The 16,213-nt window shown below is 32.6% G+C and overlaps 1 protein-coding gene across 1 annotated transcript in view; it reads left to right on the forward strand.

Annotated features, from left to right (window-relative positions):
* SLC25A21 (solute carrier family 25 member 21) overlaps positions 1-16,213 on the forward strand; it is a 989,784-nt gene that overhangs the window by 694,095 nt on the left and 279,476 nt on the right. Inside the window, exon 3 of the mRNA XM_056811006.1 lies at positions 2,347-2,430. Within this exon, the coding sequence (XP_056666984.1) occupies positions 2,347-2,430 (84 nt within the window). The remainder of the gene's footprint in view (positions 1-2,346; positions 2,431-16,213) is intronic.

Genomic DNA, 16,213 nt, shown 5'->3' on the forward strand with positions numbered 1-16,213 from the left:
GAACATGAAAAGATCTTTATGAATTGATAAATGTGAAGCAAGAAGATCTGGGAAATAATTGTGCACAGTAACAGCAATATCATAATGATGATCAACAATAAAAGACTAGATAAGATATTCTTATCAATACAGTGATTCAAGAAAATTCCTAAGAACTCAAGCTGAAAAAATACTATCTACCTCCAGAGAAAGAAGTGAGGAATTCTGAGTGCAAATTGAAATATAATTTTCTCACTTTGTATTTTTTATTTTAATTTACAATATATTTAATAAGTCTATTTTTCATATTTCACATATATAATTGATATCCTATTCTTTGCCTTGTCAATGAGCAGAGGAATGGTGGGAAGGAAAGAATATGAAACTCAAAATTTAAGAGAAAAATTTTTTAAATAACTGAATAATATTTAAAATAAATTAAATATTTAATATACTAGAATAAATAAATATAACATAAATATATTATAAAGAATAAATAAAAGAATAAAATTAAAGTTAAAAATAATAATATTTAAAACAAAATAAAATAAAGTATTTTAAGATATTTTAAAAATATTTAAAATTTTAAAATAAATATAAAATTTAAAATAAATATAGTGTTTTTAAAAATTAAAAATATAACAATATTTAAAATAGTATTTAAGATGCAAAATATTTTAAAATAATTTAAAATAATTTTTAAAAATTGTTGGTAAGTTTGAAGACGGTTTTGTTTGAATTATAATATTGAATGCCATATAGCCAAAATTTTAAAAAAGAATGAGGAAATGAAGAAGAGGGACAGATAATAAATTATTTTCCCAAGAATTTTATCCACAAAAAATAAGAAGAAATATAGGATTTTAACTAGTGGAGATGGGGCAGATAGAATGCAATTCTTCTCTAGTAAAAAGACGTCCCCTTTTTAATAGGAGGTTCCACCTTCTACTGGAAAACACACTACCAATAAGACCCATCCCACTAGCAAAGGGATATTTTTGGGATACTTTTGAATTAATACTTTTTGGACCTTAATATGCTGGTCATTCTTTCTTTTTCGGGCTTTGGATGGCAGAAATATATAAGAAGTGTAAGACCAGTGTCTGAAATGTTCAGAAAAAAAGAGCCATCTCCCTAAGCTGCTTTCCAGGAGCAAATGAGCCCAGCAAACTTTTAGAGTCAACATAAATAAATTTCTTCTTTTTAGGAAAAGGAATAGAATCTCCTCACACTATGCACAGACCCACATAATCAGAGATCAGAAAACTTTTACAGTATCCAAAGTGTTTTGTGAAAAGTATTTTTTTAGGTAACATTCCCTGGAAGGACACATTTTGTACACTATTGAAATTTTGAAAGCAAGCTAATCAAGGAAGGGCTCAACTTGGCAGGAAGCAACTAAACCAATCAACCTCAAGGAGACCTGTGATCAGAGTATTTTAACTTCATACTGTTGGACATGCAAGAAAATGGAGTCTAAACAGAAAGTTTAATGAAGTCAGTACTGTGACTCTTCTAATGCATGTCTTTATAATGGCACTAAGAATCATATTGTAGATTTTAGAGTGAGAAGAGACTTCTGTCTCACCTATGCCCCAAAAGAATCTCCACTACAGCTTGCCTGATAAAGAGTTCATCTGGACTTTTCTTGAAGCCCTCCCATGAGTTTGAATCTACCAAGATGAATTCTAAGTAAGTTTTTTTCTGATTTAAAACTAAATTCACCACTTCATAAATTCCAGTTATTGCTCTTGATTTCTGAACTCTAGGCCCAAATAGAGTAGATCTAATCCTTTTGGGAGATCATATCTTGCTCCACAATCTCAGCTTTTCTTGTTTCTCTTAGCCTTCTTTCGCCTCTGATTGGAGGGATGGAAAGTGGAGCACTAAATTCCTCCTAAAATTTTCCTTCATAGAAGGAGACCTTTGGACTTTTCAGCTTATTTCATTTTTTATCTCCAGCTACCCTCATGTCAGGTACAATATCTCTTTTCCATCTTCCTTTTGTATATCATCTTCCCCCATTAGACTGTAAGATCCTTGAGGGCAAGGACTATCTTTCTTTTTTCTATTTGTATCCCCTGCACCTTTTCCAGTTCTAGGCACTAAATAAATACATTTTAAAAAATTTATTGATGAATCAGATAAATAATGCTTTCTTTAACCAGCACTATGACCCAATCTTATATTATAATTTAAAAGGATAGGACAATAGATTAGAAAAAGAAGGCTATATAATTGTAGCAGATGACAAAATGAGGGTTATCTATTTAAAAACTCAATTCCTTGACTTTCTGAAATTGAGAAAGGCCATTTAATATAACATTAAAATTGGTAAATTCATTGCTTTTTTATTTTCCTTTCTAGGTTCCAGATACAGAGAGGTTCAACGGATCCAAACAACTATAAAAATTTGGGGGATAGTTTTCTCAAAATTTACCATACAGAAAGGTATGTATGCTTCTATATATGTAGAATAAACATAAGTACTGCCTTTGAAATATAGATATAGATATAGATATACATATATATCTCAGATGAGTGAAAAAATTTTGTTTTATGTTTACATGCAATAAGGAGGCACACAAAATATTTGTTGCTTAGGAAGTTTATCTATTTTGAATATTTTGGTTTCCTGTTCTCTTGGAAAAAAAATGCTTTGGAAGCTTAAAAAGCTATAATGAAGGTCTAAAGTAATTTGAGTTGACTTTGTCCTCAGTGGATTGATCTGGGGCCCAGCTGTGGGCCCTTTGGGCAAGAAGAATATAAAAGCATTTTTAAAAGATTTTGGTAGGACTTGGAGTGATCCATTGTGCCAGATGTTGAATCACTTCCAGGAGAGCAGTGATAAACTAGCTGACTAGAAATATTCAAATAAGGTTAAAAAGGCTTTTCTAAAGTTCCTATGACTTTTAACTATCTGAATTTGACATTTCTTTCTATAGTAGCACCTTACTCTGGACTATCCCCCAAACTCCTAGATTGGGCCCTCAGAAGGGCAATCTCTACTGTGTGCAAAGGATTACACTTTGGAGCTGTATTTCTGACCTCACAAGACTCCCACCACTCTAGTTTACATGAATCAACCTGCAGCTAGTGGCCCAGTAGACAGAGTGCCAAGTGTCAGAAACATTCATCTTCCTAAGTTTCAACCTCACCCGAGATACACTTAACTCCCTGTGTGACTCTGGACAAGTCACTATTTTCCTGTTTCCTTATCTGTAAAAATGAGCTGGAGAAGGAAATGGAAATCCACTTCAGTATCTTTGCAATATAACCCAAAATGAAGTCATGAAGAATTGGACACAACTGAAAATGACTATGTAAAAGACCCTTTCAATCAAAACATTTTATTCAAGTCACATGATTAGGACGTTAGTTACAAAATACTCTTACCCCATAAAAACATGGGCATGCTCATTCTCACACAAAATTACCCAGTGTCCATAGGAGGACCAGGCTCTGACAAAGAGCAATGGTAGTGAATCACTCTTTAGGATACCCCTGTAGCAAAGGCAATTTATAATTCTGGAAGTAGACTGCCTCGATGTCCTTTTCCACTTCCTAGTTTTTATAAAGTTCACTCCTGGGAAGGACATCTGTGTGGCCTGGGCTTCTCACAGGGCAGTTGGTGTCTCCCCTGCATTCAGGTGGAGGCTTAGCTTCAAACATTGTCTGGGTAACTGCCAAGCTCTTTCAGAAAGAAGAGACCCTGAGCCTAGGATTGGAAGAAGCTTCTCTAGTTCAGCTTCCTGAGGGTCTCAGCTCCAAGGCTAGTCTTCTCCCTGTGGGTTGGGAGTGCAAGAGTACAGATACACATAGGCTTTTCTTTGAGCGCCTTTTCCTCTTTTCAGGCCAAGCCTTTTTGAGAAAAATCTCTCTTCACTTATGCTTATTTTTTTAAAGTAATCTCCCAATCATAAACATTTATGATGTCCCTCCTATGGCCAAAACACTATTTTTAGAGCAAGAAAAGGATAACAATACATCTCTTGTCTTCAAGAGGTTAATTCTTACTAGGTAGAGTTTCTCCCTTCACTTATGATAACCACCCAAATCTTTGTTTCTAAAGGCCAACCCATACAATTTCCTGGAGCACCTGGGGGACAAATATAGAACAAAATAATGCTTAGAGACTATGCAAATGATTTATTAAATTTAATTTACCCTTTGATGTGGATCAAAATGATTTGTTCATACTTAAAATGGACTTCCCCTAAATAGGTACTAGTGTGGTTTCAGTGGGGGCTAAAAGAATACATTTACATCTTAATAGGCTTTATTTATTATTATTATTATTTTGCTGTTGTTTAGTCATGTCCAGCTCTTCATGACCCCTAGGGTGATTTTAAATGGAATTTCTCTTTCTAATTGCTGCTGCTGAACTGGGTTGGAGATATATAGAAATGCTCATGACTTATGTGGGTTTATTTTGTATCCTGCAACTTTGCTAAAGTTGATTATTTCAATTAGCTTTTTGGTTGATTCTCTGGGGTTCTTTAAGTAGACCATCATATCATCTGCAAAGAGTGATAGCTTGGTCTCTTCATTGCCAATTTTAATACCTCCAATTTATTTTTCTTCTCTAATTGCTACAGCTAGTGTTTCTAGTACAATGTTAAATAATAGAGGTGATAATGGGCATCCTTGTTTTACTCCTAATCTTATTGGAAAGGCTTCTAGTTTATCCCCATTGCAGATGATGTTTGCTGATGGTTTTAGATATATACTGTTTATTATTTTTAGGAACGACCCTTCTATTCCTATGCTTTCTAGTGTTTTCAATAGGAATGGGTGTTGTATTTTATCAAAAGCTTTTCCTGCATCTATTGAGATAATCATGTCATTTTTCTTGGTTTGCTTGTTGATGTAGTCAATTATGTGGATGGTTTTCCTAATATTGAACCATCCTTGCATTCCTGGTATGAATCCTACCTGATAATAACAAATGACCCACATGATCACTTCCTGGAGTCTTTTTTCTATTATGTTATTTAAGATTTTTGCATATTTTGCATATATTGCATATATTCATTAAGGAGGTTGGTCTATAGTTTTCTTTCTCTGTTTTTGACCTGCCTGGCTTTGGGATCAGTACCATATTTGTGTCATAAAATGAATTAGGTAGAGCTCCTTCTTTGCTTATTCTGTCAAATAGTTTGTATAATATTGGAATTAGTAGTTCTTTAAATGTTTGATAGAATTCATTTGTGAATCGATCTGGACCTGGGGATTTTTTCTGAGGGAGTTCTTTGATAGCTTGTTCAATTTCATTTTCTGATATGGGATTTTTTAGGTAATTTATTTCTTCTTCTGTTAGTCTAGGCAGTTTATATTTTTTGTAAGTATTCATCCATATCACCTATATTGCCATATTTGTTGCCATATAATTGGGCATAATAGTTTTTAATGATTGACTTAATTTCCTCTTCATTAGAGGTGAGTTCTCCCTTTTCTTCTTGGATACTGTAGATTTGATTTTCTTCTCTCCTTTTTTTAATTAGACTGACCAGTACTTTGTCTATTTTATTTGTTTTTTCAAAGTACCAGTTTCTAGTCTTATTTATTAAATCAAGTGTATTCCTTTTTGTCCCTATTTATTTTTCTCCACATGTCTACTAACTCTAAATTTTCTAAGATTTCATTTACTTCTCTTACCTCATTCTTATTTATATTTTGGTTTGATTTATCTAGTTCGGATAGAGGAAGGTTCAGGTCTCCCACTAGTATAGTTTTTCTATCTATTTCATCCTAGAGCTCCACTAGTTTTCCTTTAGAAATTTGGATGCTATGCCATTTGGTGCATAGATGTTGAGTACTGATTTTTCCTCATTTTCTATACTGCCTTTTATCAGGATGTAATTACCTTCCCTATCTCTTTTAACTAGATTTATTTTTACTTTGGCTTTGTCAGATATCATGATTGGGACACCTGCTTTCTTTTTATCAGTTAATGACCAATACATTTGGCTCCATTCTCTTACTTTCACCCTATGTGTATCTACCTTCCTCATGTGTGTTTCTTGCAGACAGCATATGGTAGGGTTTTGGATTCTAATCCACTCTGCTATTCACTTGGGTTTTATGGGTGAGTTCATTCCATTCACATTCAGAGTTATGATTACTAACTGTATATTTCCCAGCATTTTGATTTCTACTCCTGGTCCTGCCTTTTCTTCTTTCACTATTTCCTTCTACACCAATGTTTGCTTTTAATCAGTCCTCGTAGTTCCCAACCTTATTTTATTTCCCTTTAGATCCCCCTCCCTTCTTATTCCCCCCTTATTTTCCCTGTAGTCTTTCTAAAACTACCCCCACCTTCTCCTTCCCTTATACTGCTTCCCTCCCCACCAGTCCATTTGTTACCCTTCTACTCCCCTATAAGGCTCAAATCTATTCTCTGTTGCAATGGATTGGATTGTTCTTCCCTCTTTGGGTCAATTTCAATGCACAAATGAGTAGAGTATTTCCTATTTCCAACCTCTTTACCCTTCCAGTCTATTGATGTTCTCCCCCCTCCCACCATGAGCTTCTTTGTGATATATAAATTTACCCCCATTTGTTTCTTTTCCCATTTCTTTCAGTATTAACCTCTTTTTTAGCTCTAGTTGTGTATATATATATATATATATATATATGTATGTATATGTATTTATGCATGCATATATATCTATATACCTATGTATGTCTTGTCCTTTCATCCTGTGTAGTTTGTCACTGTTCTCTCTAGGTTTAGTTCTTCTAGCTGCCCAGGTGATAACAACAGTTTTTAAGAGTTACCAATGACCTCTTTTCTTATAGGGGTACATAACATTTTAATTTATTGAGTCTCTTAAAAAGGGGGGGTTTGTTTGTTTTGTTTTGTTTTTCTTTTCCCCTTTTTTTAAAATTACCTTTTGATGATTATCTTAATATCTGTGCTTGGGCATCGAATTTTCTGTTCAGGTTTGGTCTTTTCTTTATAAATTCTTGGAATTCTTCTATTTTGTGGAATGATCATACTCTCCCCTGTAATAATATAGTCAGTTTTGCTGGGTAGTTGATTCTTGGTTGTAGACCTAGTTCCCTTGCTTTCTAAAATATCATATTCCATGCCTTTCAGTCCTTCAGTGTGGATACAGCCAGGTCCTGTGTAATCCTCACTGTGGTTCCATGGTATCTGAATGACTTTTTCTTGGCAGCTTGTAATATCTTTTCTTTGGTCTGATAGTTCTTTAGTTTGGCTATAACATTTCTGGGTATTGTCAGTTGGGGATTAAGAAAAAGAGGTGATCTATGGATTCTTTCAATCTCCACTTTTCCCTCTTGTTCCAGAATATCAGGGCAGTTTTCTTGAATAATTTCCTATAGTATGATGTCCAGGCTTTATCTTTGGTCATGGTCTTCTGGTAGACCAATGATTCTTAAAGTGTCTCTCCTTGAACGATTTTCTAAATCCTCTGTTTTGTGAATGAGATGCTTCATATTTTTCTCATTTTTTTCATTCTTTTGGCTTTGTTTTATAGTGTGTTATAGTGTTGTGAGGTCACTTGATTCTAGTTGTTGTATTCTGGTTCTTAAAGACTGGATTTCATCTCTGACTTTTTGGTCATCTTTCTCCTTCTGTTCTGATTTTCTTTGGAGTTCATCTTTCATTCTCTTTACCTCATCTCTCATCTCCTTTGCCTCATCTTTCACATTCTTTGCCTCATCTTTCATCTCCTTTGCCTTATTTTCAAGCTGGTTGATTTTGGCTTTCAAAACACTATTTTCTGTTTCCAGATGACTTATCTTAGTTTTTAAATTCTTGTCCCAATTGTATTCAGCCTCTCTTAATTATGTTTTGAATTGCATTTTGCGTTTTTCCAAAGCCTCTGTCCAATTCACTGGGATTTCTCTTTTTTTACCTGCATCCTCCTGTGTATTTTTTGTTCTTGGTTCGTTGACTGTGCAGAAGCTGTCAATTGTAATTTCTTTCTTCTTTTTCTGTTATTTGCTCATATTTATCCCTTCTTTGCTCCCCATATTTGTCTGTGCTCTTGCTCCTCTCATTTTTTTTTTGTTTTGGGGCTTTCTGTCAGTTTCCCCTCTTTGAGCTTTGTCAGATCTCTCAGTGCAGTCTCTGGGGTAGGAGTGTGGGAGTTTGCCCTTCCCTGTCATCTTGAGGCTTTTGATTGGATTAAAGTAGTATCTTTAGTATCTATGGTCAACAACCTGCAAATAATGGAGAGAAATGCATTTAATCTTGCTTTAGGAATATGTTTATATTCTGGAAGTTTAGGGAAGGATCATGGTGGGGGAATTCTAGTGTAATACTCCATCTGTCATCCCTTTCTCTTATGACTTGATCAGGAAACTTAGTTTTCAGTATTATGTCTCTTGAAGAATGTCCCTTATTCTACATCTTGAACATAGGTCATTGCTGGAAATATACTTCATAATGCCTTTGCCCACTGTATATCTCTTCACTGCACTTTAGGTCACCTATATCTTTGATTCTTTTGAAACCGTGGTATCCCAAAATATTTGTGTTAAAAATATAAGGTTTTGTGTGAGGGTGTAATTGAAGTAAGAGGTGCTGAGCTTCTAAATGGGAGTGGTGACTGTGTGAGTGAAGGGGGAGAATGTAAAAAAAAGATGCTATGATTAGAGATAAAAAGATAAAAAGTTCAATAATTTCCACTCTCAAAAAACTTTAATTGTGTTATAGGAGGAAACATGACTATACAAAGATACAAAGATATTTGTGCATATAAATTGTGTGGGGTAGCAGGCCTACTGGTATTTGGAGCGATCAGGAAAGACAATGTAAAGGGTGGCACCTGAATGGAATCTTGAAGAAGACTTTTGAGTTTAAGAGGGGCAGATAACATGAAAGGATCCCGACCTAAGGAACTTCACTAGTAAAGAATTAGGGAAATGGGAAAAGGGCTGCAGTGTGTAGGAAATAGTAGCAAGGCCAATTTGACTGCCCTCTATTTATTATACCAAATTACTTTATAAAATGAGGCCTCATGGAGACAAAAATAATCAACTTGATTCTCATATGAAACTGAGGTTGTTGTAAACTTTTCCCCCCAAGGTATTTGATTATAGTGCAAAAATGTCCATGGTTTCACTTAGGGGAAAAATGACTGAAGAACACCAGAGATACAATTGTTAAATTATATGCCATTAACTTAAGAGAGATACAAGACTGATAGATAACTCTACATTTGGGTGATATTGAACTCTTTTGTTTCATTATTTGTTTTCTAACAATATGGTTGTATCATTTTACAATCAAACACCTCTAATTCTAGTATTTTCTAATACTATATTCTAATACTAATTCTAGTATTTTCTGAGAGAGAGAGAGAGAGAGAGAGAGAGAGAGAGAGAGAGAGAGAGAGAGAGAGAGAGAAATTTATTTTCGATCAGGATGGTGTGGTGACCAAGTGTATTTGCATCTGATTTACGTGCCTCCATAAAGATTTAATTTTGGGTTCTCCTTTATTTTACTATATTTATTGGTTACTTTTATTTATTAAATTTATATTAGCCCTTTCCTCAGATAAGATACTATATAATTTCACATTTATATCTAGCATTTTGAAGTTGAAAATAAGGAACAAGGAAAAAGGAAAAAAAATAAATAGGAAAGGATGTTAAGAATAGACAATGACTTATTCAACTCCTAGTGAGAAAAAATCAATATATTATTATTCCACACCTGAATTGTACCAAGTTAGCTAATAATATTTAATTGGGGAGAAGAGTTGCTTACTTAAGTTGCCTATTGACTAGAGTAAAGGTATATGAATGTTCCCAATATTTAAACTCCAGGGGAGTAATTGATTAATTTACAGAATGTTTAGACACTAGAATCCTAGGATATTTATTGTTTCAGAATGTTTTCATTTAGGTCTGAGATCTTTTGTTCCACCTTAAGAATGACCTTTAAACTGGTTTTGGCTTCTATTTTTTCCTTCTGTCAGCACCACAGTCTCCTGGCTAATAGTCACATAGTCTCTTCCTTTAGACAATATTTTCTGACTTACTGAATTTCCTTTGAAAAAGTACTAATTCTTGCTCAAGGACAAGTGAAAATGCTGTGATGTCAGACCATTGATTAAGAGATTCAATTAAATGTTTTAGTCAATGGTGTTGACAAGCAAGAAAGGAAGTTATGGATGATATCATTATATTTTTCTGAAGTTTGGAATTCATAGTCTAGAACCAAGCTGTGATATTTTTTGTTGTAATATTTTATAGCATGCAAATGGTATTGGTAAGGGCAATAAGAGAAAGGCCTAAGTGTTTTGCTGAAATTATTCACAGTATCTTAAAAACAAAAGCTGACTCTGGGTTTCCAGGGGCTAGAGATAAAATTCTAGCCATAATTTTTGTTAGTGTTCAAAGAAAAAAAGTATTTACAGGAAATCACACTGCTGATTTTTTTCTATTTTCAGTATGAGGAAATCTTGGATTTAGAAATATTGGGAAAATTGGAATTGTTTGCAGAAGCTAAAATTTAAAAAATGATAAAAAATAAGATTTTTTTTCTTTTTTTTCACACGCCCATCACCTGTCATGCTATGGGTGTTTAATAAACACTTGTTGATTTTTGTCAATTAATTCTTTGCTGATTTGTCCTTGAAGTATCCTGGATAAGATTTTTGCATATATTTATTTATATAGTTGTCTTCACACTATTCCTCTGTTTCTATAGGGGAGGAGAAGGAAATAAACATTAAGTACCTATTATGTGACACTATGCTAAGTACTTTACAAATATTACCTCATTTGTTACTTATGACCCTGTGAAATAGGCACTATTATTTCCCCGTTTTACAATTGAGGAAACCAAGGCAGATAGTTATTAAGTGATTTACCCAGTCATACAGCTATTAAGTGGTTTTGGGACAAGACTTGAACTCAGGTTTTTCTTGACTCAAGACCCAGTGTCTATCCACTGTACCACCTAGCTTACACTTATCTAATTCTTTTCAATCTTTTATCTTATTTTTTTAAAGAATTCATAAATTACTTGATTTATTTTCCTTAAGAGATAGAAAGTTAATCTGGGTATTTTCTGACTCAATAGAATTTTAATGAATAATTTGTGTTCTGATCATCAAAATTTATGTGTGAACTATTTTCACATCGCTTAGGAAGTTGTAAATGCTTAAAAGACATAGACTATGTAAACTTTTTAGCAATGTCTATATTGCATAAATATTACTTAAGCTGAGATCAAGCATAGTACAGGTGTTCTCAGGAATCTACTATTTAATGGCAACTACAATGCCATTCATAAATTTCCCAGGGTCCTCAAAATTTTGCCTTTCTTCAAGATGTTTCAGGTAGCTTGACCCAAATTCAATATTTCCTTGGAGTGACCAAAAAATAGTTAGGTAATTTCTAATATGTTTTTATGCAGTGAATAATATGCACTTTAAAGGTTTTTAGGGAAATAAAACCCAAAGAATCTACAGAGCAGAATTTCCACTATGAATTTAAAATATTTAATGTAGGAGGATACCTTTAGAACATGCAGGGATCTTAGAGGTCAGAAATATATCATCTTATTTGTTTATACTGTATGAAAAATATATAATTCCATTTGGGAAACATGATTAAGAAAAGTGTGATGATGTTGCAGTTCAAAAGCTGGAAAAATGCAAAGTTTTGTAAGAAATATTAAATTCCTTAAGTTTGCTAACATGACCTTATATAGCAAACAAGTAGTTGAAAGGGCCCTGAGGAGAGAATTTTTCACATGGGGAGATACAGAATATTTCTCAGGATAAAGACACAAGACTCACCACATGAACTTAACTCTTGACCTTTATTTGATGTTTTGTTTAATTCAACTGGAAAATTGCTTAATAATAAAAAGAATTTTACTAAACACTAAGTAATATATTTAGCTGAATTTCTCTGGATAAAGATGCCATGGTTGAGGAACAAGGAGGATGAAAACTCTCATACTTTTATTTGAAATGTATGTTGAAATATGTGGTCACAAAACCTAGACCAGATGCCGTAGTATGCAGCTGCTTTTTCTTCCTTTGTTGATGAATACCATGTTCATAATTTCCCCTGTCTGAACATGGAAAAACCATAGTAAAATGGCATTGTGAATTCAAAGGAAATTAAACTAGCCAAGTTCTCAGGACTTTCATAATCATTAAGAAGAAGGTAAAGTTGTATTCTGGTTTTTGAAAATGTTTTCCTCTTAGAATATAACTTTGGGCAATGAGGATATTTTTTAATTTCCTTTTTTTCATTTAATATATTTCTAAATGAGACAATATGAATAACCACAAAGACACTGTAATTTAATTGGAGGGAGAAGGGTACAATTTGACTTATTCCAGTACTGTATAATCTAAATTTGACAAATTGACACTATACATAAAGGTATGAAAATACAAAAGATATTCTAATAAAATCTCAGATACTTACCAGCTATGTGACCCTGGGCAAGTCACTTTTAACCTCTTGTTTATCTAATCTAGTAGAGAAGAAAATGGCAAACCACTCCAGTATCTTTGCCAGTTTTTTGTTTGTTTGTTTGTTTTGTTTTGTTTTTTTACCCATTGTGTCTAATACTTCATGCGCCCATTTGGGTTTTCTTGGCAAAGATATTAGAGTGGTTTGTGATTTCCTTCTCCACTTTAAAGTTGAGGAAATGGAAGAAAACAGGGTTAAGTGACTTGCCTAGAGACACACAGCTAGTAAGTGTCTGAAGTCAGAGTTGAACTCAGGAAGATAAGTTTTCCTAACTCTAGACCCAGTCTGTGCCACCTTTTTTGCCCTTATCTTTGCCAAGAAAACCTCAAACAAGAGTCATGAAGAATCACAACTGAAAATAACTAAATAACAACCAATTCTCTAAAACTAAGTTGCAGAGAAGGCACAGATATACTTTGATTGATGAAACTTTCTCATTTGGAAATTCTCTAACCTGGTGAAATTACAAGACTAGTTCCTATCTCTGTTCTACGTTAAGCAATTTCTGAATGTAAATATATTAAAGAATGTTTATATTTGCCTTTGCAAATATTAATCATGTGCTATACCCACTCTGAATTCCAAACCAAGACATATGTGCCTATAGAATACTTGGTTTTCATGGCTTCTTCAAGTCTCAAAGTCTCCTTTAAACAGTCATTCAACTAGATACCTCAAATCCCTTCAATGTCCCAAGCTGATAGACTATAGAAAGTGTGTCTCAAGAGTGGGGAGTACAGATCACAGTTTGCCCTAAAGAGAAGACAAGAATATTCTGTCATGATGAACAAGTAAAGGGTATGATATAAACCAAGCACATCCCAGCACATGAGATCTGTTAAATCAGCAAATAATGAGTAAGTAATTTGATGATTAAATATCTGAAAAATCCTTAATATATTAGATCTTCCAAAAAAAGAGAATGTGAGACTTAGGATGAAAAAATACAGAAGCATAAGAAATATATGTGGACAAAAGTGAAAGATAACGAGAGTAGAAGAAGAAATATAATGAAAATTTAGTATGTTTAACTAATCTTAAGAAAATCAGAAGTTCCAGTCATGATTTCAGATAAAGCAACAATAAAAATTAATTTTGCTAAGAATAATAAGTGGGGAAACTATAATATAATTAAAGTAGATATAGATACTGAAACAATATCATTGTCAAGTACATATACACTCAAATGTCATACCCTTTAAGTTCCTAAAGGAACTAGCTGCTGAATTATAAATATGCATATATATGAATTATAGGAAAATTTATTGTTCTGCTCAGATATGAATAAACAAAATTGAAAATATTTATCTGTATGAACTTGAAACAATTATAATTGAAAGACTATTTAAATTTCTAAGTGAAAATATTAAAAATAAACACATTTCTCAGTATTACCTTTATAAGATAATCAGGTGCTAAGACATAAAACAATAAACAAATGTTAAAAGGCAGCAGTAATAAACATAGATTTTGCAGACCATAGTGCAACAAACCCAGCGATCAGTTTTTTAAAAAGAAACAAATGATACACTTAAATGGAGGCTAAATAGCAATATACTAAATAATGAAAACAGATAACATAAACTTAGAAGAAGTATAACTATGGCCCTAAGTCTCAAAATTTAAGAACAAAGTCCTCAAAGAAAAGTTTATAGCTTTGAATATATATAAAAGAGATAAAAAAGCGTGATAATGAACTAAATATGTAACTATTAACTTAAAAATTCAACCAATTAATAACAGTGAAACAAACACAAAACAGGAAAATTTCAAAACAAGAGATATAGATAAAATTTAAAAAGAACATTGAAATATAAAATAAAGAAGAGAGCTGTTTTTAAACAACTAAATAAATTTATAAACTGTTAGCTTATAAAAGGAAAATTGAATTTCTGGGACAACAGAGTGAATTCTTAACTACAAAGAGTAAATAAATTTAATTTTCAGGAACTACTAATTTTATGTATCAGCAAAAAATACAATTTAAAGGTCATGGATAATTATATACAAAACATTTTTTAAAAAATATTAACAAAATTAGAAATGGAGCTCTTTAACAACCTAAATTCAGTTAGAAAAATCAAGATAGGAATAAGATGAGAGTGGGTAAACTGAATCAAAATTAAGAAGTGACTTATATTAAGCATAAAAATAATTCCAAACTATTCTTACAAATTTTTCTTCAGAATTAATCACATTAAATACTCAAATTAATTTCTTTATGAAAAATAGTCCTGAAACCAAAAACATTATCTTTCCTGTCTCCTCTATTCTTTCATTCTTCTTCTCCTTCTTGTACATTTGACCATGTAAATAATTTCAATGAAATTTCCTCTCAACACCTATAAACTTCATGAAACCTATGTCAGATTTCTGAAAAAAAATCCTCACAAACTCTTTTTTAAGCTTAGTACAGTACCTGGCACATAGTAGATGCTTTAGAAATATTTATTTATTGCCTGACTGGGCTGAATAGAATTAGGAATAGGGAAAGCTGGTTCTTATATTCTTTTCCTATTTGCATGATTAGCTAATTGAAAAATGAGATTTTCCTAAAATAACTACAGTTCGTTACCTCTGAAATGGATACTTACCATCAAATATAATCTCTAAATTACTTCAAACCAATCAATGAAAATATTTCTTTAATAGTATAGTTTCAGCAGTACAATATGTATAAGAAAGCTTCATTAATTTAAGGACTTGTTTCTTTTACTGCCTTTCTGACCCTTCTCTGAGTTCTTTAGAGTTTCCTCTTTTTCCTTCTGTCTTTTAGGTACAAACAGTTCCTGGAATATAGAAGACAATCAATGCTTTTTAATTGATCGATATTTCTTAAAGATCTGTCCATATAACTATTTTTCATTTATTTCAATGACTCAGTTATGCATATTTTCTCAAACTCTTTATTGCCAATTTTATATATCCACTGAGATCCAACCAAGCATTTCCAACAGCTTCTAAGACATCTCCTTCAGAGACAGATATCCTTCTCTTGAATTCCTTAAACCAATATCCTTTTCCTAAAATGTTCTATTTAAGCATCAGGCTCAAAATTCCAATTGTTTTATTCTTTTCTTTTTTTTCTCAATACCCAATCATTTGCCAAATCCTATTCCTGATGTAACTCTCTGCCTAGGTTGTAAGTTCCTTCAAGAGCAAGGATGAGGTCATTTTTATCTTCAAATACCAAATGCTAATTATAGCACCTACTCATAGTATACCCTTAATAGATGTTAGTCATTGAACTTTATTAGTACATATTTGTGGAAACATTTTTAAAATTTTACAGCCTTAATCAAAACTATGTATTAAAATCAAATTAAATGGAATTCAAGATGGGTCAAATGGGGAACACAGTTCATATAAATAATCCTATAAATTAAAAGACACAAAAAAGCCTTCAACAAAATACTGTACTAATTATGTTAAAACCCCTAAAAAGCATATGCATAGAAGGGCCCTTTTTTAATATGGTCAGAAGCATATGTCTAAAACCAATACCAAATATCATTCAGAATGAGATCTCCTGGAAGATTTTCCAGTAAATACAAAATGAAAGAAAGAACATTTCACCTCCCCATTATTATTCTTTTCCTCTGTACTAAACTGTTAGCTATAGAAATAATATAGAAGGAATATAAGAAAAATAAATTAAGAAAATAAATAACATCAAAAGAGGCAAAATTATCCCAATTTACAGATGACATGGTGGTTTACAAATACAGAGGAGTTGGTCTTTCCTAGGCCTAATAAC

Source organism: Monodelphis domestica, chromosome 1 (assembly GCF_027887165.1).
Source record: "Monodelphis domestica isolate mMonDom1 chromosome 1, mMonDom1.pri, whole genome shotgun sequence".
NCBI lineage: Eukaryota > Metazoa > Chordata > Mammalia > Didelphimorphia > Didelphidae > Monodelphis > Monodelphis domestica.